The sequence below is a fragment of the Globicephala melas genome, chromosome X (genome assembly GCF_963455315.2).
Source record: "Globicephala melas chromosome X, mGloMel1.2, whole genome shotgun sequence".
In the NCBI taxonomy this organism is placed as follows: Eukaryota; Metazoa; Chordata; class Mammalia; order Artiodactyla; family Delphinidae; genus Globicephala; species Globicephala melas.
Window position 1 is genome coordinate 2,090,162 of NC_083335.1, and position 10,224 is coordinate 2,100,385.

At 52.7% G+C, this 10,224-nt stretch overlaps 1 protein-coding gene across 5 annotated transcripts in view; it reads left to right on the forward strand.

Annotated features, from left to right (window-relative positions):
* Positions 1-9,132: 9,132 nt before the first annotated feature.
* The window catches only part of CCNQ (cyclin Q), a 10,171-nt gene continuing 9,079 nt past the window's right edge, over positions 9,133-10,224 (forward strand). For all 5 annotated transcript variants that reach the window (XR_004037961.2, XM_030850374.2, XM_030850375.2 and 2 more), the window contains exon 1: positions 9,133-9,370. Coding sequence is in view for 4 of the 5 variants with exons in the window: in XM_030850374.2 (XP_030706234.1) it covers positions 9,253-9,370 (118 nt within the window). In the remaining variant the exon portion in view is untranslated. The remainder of the gene's footprint in view (positions 9,371-10,224) is intronic.

The window sequence follows — 10,224 nt, forward strand, 5'->3', positions numbered from 1 at the left end:
ATAAATCTGCTGTGAGTATTCATGTACAAGACTTTTTTTGTTTTTTTTTGCAGTAAGTACGCAGGCCTCTCACTGCTGTGGCCTCTCCCGTTGCGGAGCACAGGCTCCGGACGCGCAGGCTCAGCGGCCATGGCTCACGGGCCCAGCCGCTCCTCGGCATGTGGGATCTTCCCGGACCGGGGCACGAACCCGCGTCCCCTGCATTGGCAGGCGGACGCTCAACCACTGCGCCACCAGGGAAGCCCCATGTACAAGATTTTGTGTGGCCATATGCTTTCATTTCTCTGGGGTAGGTACCTCGGAGTGGAATTGCTGTGTCGTACGGTAGCTGTGTTTAATCTTTTGAGGAATTACCAAACTTTTCTGTATTGGCTGCACCGTTTTACATTCCCACCAGCAATGTATGAGAGTTCCAATTTCTCCACATCCTTGACAATTCTTGCTATTATCTCTTTTTATTTATAGCTACCCTAGTTGGTGTGGAGTCGTATCTGGTGGTTTTGAGTTGCTTTTCCTTAATGTCAAGTGATGAGCATCTTTTCATAAACTCATGGCACGCTGGATATAGTCTTCAGAGAAATGTCTATTCAGACCCTTTGCCCCTTTTTAATTGGGCTATTTGCCTTTTTATTATTGGGTTGTAATCGTTCTTTATATATTCTAGACTCAAGCCACTTACTGCTGTCTGACTTGCAGGTAGGTTCTCTCATTCAGTGCACTGTCTCTTCACTTTCTTAGTGGTGTCCTTTGAAGCACAGAACTGTTTAATTCTGATGAAGTACAATTTATCTACTTTTTCTTTTGTTGCTTTAATTTTTATGAACAATGTAGTGACTTTTTCTTTTGTTACTCATGTTATTTATTGGTCTCATATCTAGGAAACCACTGCCTCATCCAAGTTCACGAAGATTTATGGCTCTGTTTTTTTTTTAACATCTTTATTGGGGTATAATTGCTTTACAATGGTGTGTTAGTTTCTGCTTTATAACAAAGTGAATCAGTTATACATATACATATGTTCCCATATCTCTTCCCTCTTGCGTCTCCCTCCCTCCCACCCCTCCAGGTGGTCACAAAGCACCGAGCTGAGCTCCCTGTGCTATGCGGCTGCTTCCCACTAGCTATCTATTTTACGTTTGGTCGTGTATATATGTCCATGCCACTCTCTCGCTTTGTCACAGCTTCCCCTTCCCCTTCCCCATATCCTCAAGTCCATTCTCTAGTAGGTCTGCGTCTTTATTCCCGTTTTGCCCCTAGGTTCTTCATGACCATTTTTTTGTTTGTTTTTTAGATTCCATATATATGTGTTAGCATACGGTATTTGTCTTTTTCTTTCTGACTTACTTCACTCTGTATGACAGACTCTAGGTCCATCCACCTCATTACAAATAGCTCAATTTCGTTTCTTTTTATGGCTGAGTAATGTTCCATTGTATATATGTGCCACATCTTCTTTATCCATTCATCCGATGATGGGCACTTAGGTTGTTTCCATCTCCGGGCTATTGTAAATAGAGCTGCAATGAACATTTTGGTACATGACTCTTTCTGAATTATGGTTTTCTCAGAGTTTATGCCCAGTAGTGGGATTGCTGGGTCATATGGCAGTTCTATTTGTAGTTTTTTAAGGAACCTCCATACTGTTCTCCATAGTGGCTGAACCAATTCACATTCCCACCAGCAGTGCAAGAGTGTTCCCTTTTCTCCACACCCTCTCCAGCATTTATTCTTTGTAAATTTTTTGATGATGGCCATTCTGACTGGTGTGAGATGATATCTCATTGTAGTTTTGATTTGCATTTCTCTAATGATTAATGATGTTGAGCATTCTTTCATGTGTTTGTTGGCAATCTATATCTTCTTTGGAGAAATGTCTATTTAGGTCTTCTGTCCATTTTTGGATTGGGTTGTTTGTTTTTTTGTTGTTGAGCTGCATGAGCTGCTTGTAAATTTTGGAGATTAATCCTTTGTCGGTTGCTTCATTTGCAAATATTTTCTCCCATTCTGAGGGTTGTCTTTTGGTCTTGTTTATGGTTTCCTTTGCTGTGCAAAAGCTTTGAAGTTTCATTAGGTCCCATTTGTTTATTTTTGTTTTTGTTTCCATTACTCTAGGAGGTGGTTCAGAAAGGATCTTGCTGTGATTTATGTCATAGAGTGTTCTGCCTATGTTTTCCTCTAAGAGTTTGATAGTGTCTGGCCTTACATTTAGGTCTTTAATCCATTTTGAGCTTATTTTTGTGTATGGTGTTAGGGAGTGTTCTAATCTCATACTTTTACATGTAGCTGTCCAGTTTTCCCAGCACCACTTATTGAAGAGGCTGTCCTTTCTCCACTGTACATTCCTGCCACCTTTATCAAAGATAAGGTGTCCATATGTGCGTGGGTTTATCTCTGGGCTTTCTATCCTGTTCCATTGATCTATCTTTCTGTTTTTGTGCCAGCACCATACTGTCTTGATTACTGTAGCTTTGTAGTATAGTCTGAAGTCAGGGAGTATGGCTCTGTTTTTAAAAAGAGTTTTACAGTTTCAGCTCTTACATTTGGGTTTATGATCCATTTTGAGTTAATTTTTCTACATGGTATGAGTCTGGGCTCCAGCCTTGTTCTTTTGCATGTGGCTACTATCCGGTTGTCCCAGCACCATTTGTTGAAGAGACTATTCTTTACCCATTGAATGCCTTATCACCCTTGTTGACAATCGCTGAACCAAAGCAGTATGGGTTTCTTTCTATTCCATGGATCTATATCTCCATCTTTGTGCCTGTACTACATAGTCTTGATTCCTGTAGCTTTGTGGTAAGTTTTAAAATCAGGAAGTGTGAGTCCTCCAACTTTGTTCTTTTTCGAGATTGTGTTGGCTAGTTTGGGTCCTTTGCATTTCCATATGAATTTTAAGATGGGCTTGTCAATTTCTGCAAAAAAGCCAGCTGGAATTTTGATAGGGGTTGCATTGAATTTGTAGATCAATTTGAAGAATATTACCATTTTAACAATTTAAATCTTTTTATATATGAGCATAAGATGTCTTTCTATTTAGATCTTTTTTTTTTGGCTGCGTTTGGTCTTCGTTGCTGTGCACGGGCTTTCCCTAGTTGTGGCGAGCAGGGGCTACTCTTCGTTGCGGTGAGTGGGCTTCTCATTGTGGTGGCTTCTCTTGTTGTGGAGCACAGGCTCTAGGCACATGGGCTTCAGTAGCTGTGGCATGCAGGCTCAGTAGTTGTGGCGCACGGGCTTAGCTGCTCCGCAGCATGTGGGATCTTCCCGGACCAGGGCTCTAACCTGTGAACCCTGCATTGGCAGGCAGATTCTTAACCACTGTGCCACCAGGGAAGTCCCTAGATCTTCTTTAATGTCTTTCAAGAGTATGTTGTAGTACAAGTCTTGCCCTCCTTTTGTTAAATTTATTCCTAGGTATGTTATTCACTTGATGCTTTTATAAATAGAACTGTTGTCTTAATTTCATTTTGGTTTGTTCATCGGTAGTGTATAGAAATACAGTTGATTCTTATATACTGATCTTGTATACTACAAGTTTGCTGGACTCATTTATTAGCTCTAATAGTTGTGTGTGTGTGTGTGTGTGTGTGTGTCTTTCTTAGGATTTGCTCTATATAAGATTGTGTCATCTGTGCGTACAGGTAGTTTTATCGCTCCCTTTCCAGCCTGGATACACTCTGTCATTCCTTCATTTGCTTTTGCCTTCAGCCTAATACTGTAACTCTTCTGATAGTTGCCTCCACATCACCAGACAACTGGCTTTCCCAACTATTTCTTCATCTAGCAATTTAGACCACCTCTATTGACCGTCTGCCAAGAGAGTTGAGGGCTTGATTTCCTTGCCCAGTGAACAAATAGCAAAGACAAGATCTCTGGCTGACCTCACCTCATCCTTTCCCCTGAGTCCCTTTCTGGATGTATGGGGGTGGTGCACAAAGTGTGACACCTGAGGCCGTGGGCTCGGGTGCCCTTAGAGTGACCCTGCCAAATGGGTGTCCCACACTCTTTCCGACGTGAACAGACATTGGACACCTCCCTCCACCCCCGCAGCTGATTTGACCAAAGGTGGCTTCCTGTTTCGGAAGGGTGTATTCATAAATGAGACTCATCCAGTCTCCCTCTGGACTTAGACCCTTAGAGACAGACTTGGTCAAATGATGGTGGGCACGTGAGTAAAAGCTGGGCTGTGCTGTCCCAATGGCCAAAAATATGGCAGTGAGGAAGCCAGCTGGAGGGTGGGGATGGCAATTGGTCTGGCCCTGAGTCTTGGCCATCCCAAACACAGGAAGGGCTCTGCTGGAGCTAGAGAGGCACACAGGAGAGAGGGGCCTAGCAAGGACAAGAAAAGTGGTGAGAATTTCACTTTCTAACCTCAGTGGGGGCCACTCAGGATGGCAGGGAAAAAACTGCTCCAGGAGCTAAAAGGCCCCCATTTGGAGTGGCACCCACGTGGAGGTCACCTGTGAGATGGACTCGGGTCAAGATGTCCCCATAAGCCCCCACTCTGGCTGGCGGGTCCTGGGTGTGTGGAAGCGTGAGCATCCCCAGGCCTGGGTGTTCCCCCATCTCCAACACTCCACCAAGCTCCCCTCCCCAAGGGGGAGCAGAGCGCCATGGTTCAGAACGGACATCATTCACCCCATTTCGGGACTTTGAGGGTCTGTGAGTTCACTTGTCTTTGAAGAGCTCCCTGGCTCCAGAAACAGGGCACGGTCCTTCCGCCGGCTCTGCTCCGCCCTCTGACTTTCTTTGCCGGCATGGTAATTTTTTAAATAACAGCTTTATGGGGATATAAGTCACATACCGTAACAGTCACTCATTTAAGCTGTGCAATTCAACAGTTTTGAATACATTCACAGAGTTGTGTATCCATCACCACAATCTAATTCCAGAACGTTCTCACTACCCTTCCAAAGAACCCCTGTGCTCGCTACCAGTCACCCGCATGGCTCCCCAGTCCCTGGCCCCCACTAATCCACTTTCTGTCTCTTGATTCGTAGCATCTGTTTGTGCACGTCTGTAGCTGGGATGCGTTTTCTGACCCTCACGCCGACTCTCAGCCCTTCTCCTGAGGCCCATCTTGACCACACATGAGATCTCATGGGTGCTCAGAGCTCCCTCCATTTTCCTCTCTATTGAGTCTGTCTTTACTCAAAACTCGTTTAGTCAAAAGGAAATAATCCCAGGCAGTAGGTTAACCAAGAACCGTAATCCCACCAATGTCCACACTTGTGAGGAAAGTTCCACCTTCTTTAATAGAACCAAGCCCTGACTTGCCAGGTAAACAGAGCTGCGTTCTGGCAGCCAGTATGGCTCCTGCAGGCTCGGAGAGGGAAGGGCACTGATCAGACTTCGCTTTTACAAAAGTCACTCTGTCTGGAGAGGGAGGGGTGGGGGGAGGGCAAGGTTACAGGCTCACCAGGCGCTCTGCTGATGGGGGAGGGGAGAAGAGGAGCCAGGAGAAAGTGTTTGGGGCGGGAAGGCGTGCGTTGTGGTCACTCTGTGGTGACAGGATATGGAGACTGATGGTCCACACTCACCAGGAGGCTCTGAAAGGGTTCCTTACTCAGGTACTGAGGCCCCCGAGGTGGTGGGCAAATGGCTTGCGAGCACGGAAAGGAGACTGGTGGGGTTCTTTGTCATGGGTGGGGCTGGGGTGAGGGTTCCTGGGTGGGCTTTGAACTCCCCTCTGGTGCCAAAGGAGGGAGCCCCCCGGGTTTTCTGATCAGCTTGCCCAGTCGTGGGGCATGAGGGGACTGGGGGGATGAGGCTTCCAAGCTGTCGGCAGTGAGACATCCAAGTACGGAGCCAGCCCCTGTAGTAAGCGGTCAACTGCAACCAGTGCTGCGGGTGGGAGGCAGCTCAGAGGTGACACTTGACCTTGGCGAGTACTATGGTCCGAATGGGGCCTCCCCCAAACTGATATGGTAAAGTTCGTAGGCCCAAGGTGATGGTACCGAGAGGTGGGGCCTTTGGGAAGTGATGAGGCAGGGCCCTGTGGAATTAGGGCCCTTATAAAAGCAGCTCTGGGGACCTCCCTGGCGGTCCAGTGGTTAAGGATCCGCCTTCCAATGCAGGGGACGTGGGGTCGATCCCCGGTCGGGGAACTAAGATCCAACCTGCCACGCGGCAACTAAGCCTGCCCGCCGCAACTAGAGAGCCCGCATGCCATAACTAAGACCCGATACAGCCAAATAAATAAATATTAAAAAAAAAGAGGCTCCAGAGAGCTCCCTTGCCCCTTCCGCCATGTGAGGGCACAGCGAGAAGTTGGTTATCTGCACCCCAGAAGAAGGTCCTCCCCAGAACCCGACTGTGCCGGCACCTTGACCTTGGAATTCCAGCCTCCAGAACAGTGAGAAATCAATGTCTGTGGTTTATAACCCCCCAGTCTGTGGTGTTTTGTTATGGTAGCCTGAACGGACTAAGATGAGGATGGGGTGCGGGTGGGGTGGGAGGACAGTCTCCTGTGGCAGGGGCCGTATGTGGGGTGGGGGCCAAGGGCAGAGTGTGGGATCCAGGGACACGAGTGGCTTCAGGGATGTGGTGTTGAGAAGGGTGGGCGGGCAGAGGGCAGTGGGGGCGGGGAGAGGGGCCCAGAGGGAGGCTGCTGGGCTTGCCTACGGGGAGAGGGAGGCTTGAGCACCTGCCCTCACTGGCCCGGAAGATGCCAGTGGAGAGGGGGGAGGGAGGGCTGAAGTGGTGACAGTGGAAAGAGAAGTTTCCAGGGACAAGTGGCAGGGCTGGCCTTGGACCAGGCTGTGCTTCCACTGACCACTCCTCGGGTGGAGGCCCCTGGGGATGAGGTGGGCAGGGCGGGCACTTTAGAGATCACCCCTGCCTTTGAAGACCACGTGGGCACGGGCTTTCCTCTGCACCCTGCACACCTCTACCCCTTCTCTGCCCCATCCTGTGAGCTTCAGCGTGACCTACTCATTCACTCCCCCGTTAGGTGACGGCACCTTCGGGAGAAGGACGCTGAGGTTTACTTAGTGTCAGGGCGCACAGTCAGGGGGTAGATAAGGAGGCGTCGGCCAATATCAGAATCCTCTTCCGAGATGAAGTCCGCCCCGCCTTTATTGATCATCCTCTCTGTGCAGGGACTGGAGATGATCCCCAGGTGAGGTCAGGGGAGGGGGATGAGAGTGGAGATGCCACCTTTGGGAGTGGTGACAGGGGGCAGGGAAGGGAGGGTCCCCGTGGTGGGTGTGGCTTGCCCGTGGGAGGGGAGACAGTGCCTCGAGGTTTGCTGGCTCCAATTGGTGGCTACTGAATGATTCATTTATCAACCACTGTGCCCAGGCTGCCTGCCAGGAGGGTGCCCTATGACCCAGTGCTTTCAAAATTAATGTGTTCTTTGAGTCATTCCCTTGAGTCACATTCACAGGCACCTATTGCTCGCTGAGCCCAGACTCCTCACACTACAGAAGGCCCAGGGGAGAAGGAGGGGCCCAGCAGGGCTGTTGAACCAGCAAACAGTGGGCCAGAAGGTGACAGGCAGGCCCCTGGGCCAGGGGCCAGAGGGAAGAGTGATACGATCTGGGTGTGTGCGTGCGTGTGCCCACGTGCACCTGAGTGTACGTGGGGGGAGCGTCTGACTCGTGTGCGTGCATCTGTGTGTGCGTGCGTGGGGGGGCGTGTGCATTATACACAGATGTGGGGAGCTCGGAGGCAGTGGACCCACATCCCAAGACCCAGGGACAGACAGCAGTGACGGAGTGCTCAAGGCATGACAGGGGTCAGCAGCCCAGGAGGCTGGGGCCCCCAAGCCCCCTCACACGCGTGCACACGCATGCCCACACAGAGGTACTCAGCCCAGAGGGTCTGCCTCTTGCCCTGGACAGAGACAGAAAGGGAGAGACACAGACACAAGGGAGGAGGCCACGTGAGGAGGGAGGCAGAGACTGGAGAGATGCGGCCACAGGCCAAGGGACGTCTGGGGCCACCGGGAGCTGGAGGTACTATGGTCCTGGTGACACCTTGATTTCAGACATCTGGCCTCTAGAATCGTGTGAGGATAAAGTTCTACTGTTTTAAGCCACGTAGGTTGCTGGTCATTTGTTACAGCCGAGCCAGGAAACCAACCCAGCTGGTGTGGAGAGAGGGCTGGGGGAGGGGGAGCTCAGTAGGGGGGTGGGGGCTGAGGAAGGAGATTAAGGTTGGCCTGAGTGGGTGGGTGGGAAAAGGTGGCCTTTTTCCTCTCAACGTTCCCAGCTCTCTCAAATCATAGCGATTGTCTGACTGTAACAGAATGCCCAGAGTAACTGTCTGTCACTAGCTTGGGCGTCCCTTTGGTGTTCTACATGCCTGACTCCTGACGCACAGTTTCCTACTTGTGGAAGACACAAATGAAACGTGGGAAGCCACTGTGAGCTGGACATTCAGCAACATTCATTCAGCAAACATTTATTAAGCTCCACTGCGCTGCCAAGCTGCAAAGTCGAGCAGCAACCAGATCCCCAAGGGCTGCTGGGCCCCTGGAAAACCCTGGCACGAACAGCCCTCATGCCCTCATTTCGTGCACAGCATTCCCTTCAGGGCTCATCTGTAGGTCTGGGAAACTCTGACAAACCTGGATTCGGGTTTTACGAACACTGACATTGAACCCCACGTCTTCTCCAGTTGGGAGACACCGATGTGAGCTCCGGTAAGAGATCCCCCCGCACCCGGCCCCCGCCGCGGCTTGGCAGACAGCCAGCTCTCCCCGTCCTGAACCACGCTGGGCCACCAGCCCGGAGGCACACCTTAGTCGGACCGCAGGGACTTGTAGCTCAGGGGCCGGGGAGGGTGATATTTTCGTGCCCTGATCTAGGACTGTAACGTCACTTCACCCTGGAGGAGTAGCCCCGCCGGTTCCGGTTGCCGCCGTTCGGCTCCCGAGGGCGGAGCGTGAGTCTCCAGGAGGCGGGGCGTCGGCCTCCCGGGGGCGGGGCCTCGGCTCCAAAGGAGATGTTTGCTGCATCTAGGGGACAGGGCGGGCGCCTTCGGCCTCTGCGCTTGCGCTTGAGCTTGAGTCTGCGTATTCGGCCGGACCCGCCTTTGGCGGACAGCTGCGCTACCCACCCTGGGGCGGGCGGGCCGGCCTGGGCTGGGCTGGCTGGCGGGCTGGCGGGCTGGCGGGCTGGCGGGCTGGCGGGCGGGCGGGCCGGCCGGGGCGGGGCGGGATCTCCGCTCCCGCCGTGAGCACCCGGGGAGCCGGCCGCCTCGCGTCCGGGCCCTTCTCGTGGGGGATCTGGGCCCGTGGGGCGGGACCTCATGGAAGCAGTTGGCCCGGGGACCTGCGATGGAGGGGATGCGGCACTGGGCGCGGAGGGGCGGCCAGCACCCGAGGCGAGGGTGCACTTCCGAGTGACGAGGTTCATCATGGAGGCAGGTAACCACGGCCGGGAAGAGGGCGGGCCCCGCGCGGACGGGACGTGGGAGCCAGAGCCGCATTGCTGCACTTTCACCCAGCTGGCCCCAACCCGCCGCGGGAGCACCGAGCAGGCAGGCAGGGGCTGGCGTAGCGGGGATCCGCTTCCCGAAAGATGGGACCCGCCAAATTCGGTGCTGGCGTGGCTGAGCGGAGGGAAGAGATCGGGCCTGCACTGCCCTAGCGGAGGCTGGGAGGCTCGGCTTAGGGGTACCGGCCTCTGCCTTTCCGCCACGCCCTGCATACTAGGCTTTGCGCTGCGAGGCATACGCGGTCATGGCCATTTCATGGGCGGGCGCGTAGGTCCAAAGAGAGGATGTGGAAACTAGAAGGCCCCAGCTAGAAGGTGGCGGAATCGGGGCGCCCGCATCTCGACTGAGTGCGCCGCGCCTTCTGACACACCTGCCTCGCAGCATACGGGGACGCTGGCACCTGGTCACACGGAGCCTTTTGGAGCATATGCCCTTGGTGAGGCTCCTGACAAACCTTGTTGACGAGGTCCCATCACATCTGGGACCCCCAGGGGCTTCCCTGGTGGCGCAGTGGTTGAGAATCCGCCTGCCAATGCAGGGGACACGGGTTCGATCTCTGGTCCGGGAGGATCCCACATGCTGCGGAGCAACACAGCCCATGCGCCTAGAGCCCGTGCTGAGCTGGGCCTGCAGTGCTGTAACTAGTGAAGCCGGCGCGCCTAGAGCCGGTGCTCCGCAACAAGAGGAGCCACCGCAGTGAGAAGCCCGCGCACCGCAATGAACAGTAGCCCCCGCTCGCCACAACTAGAGGAAGCCCACGTGCAGCCACGAAGAACCCAACGC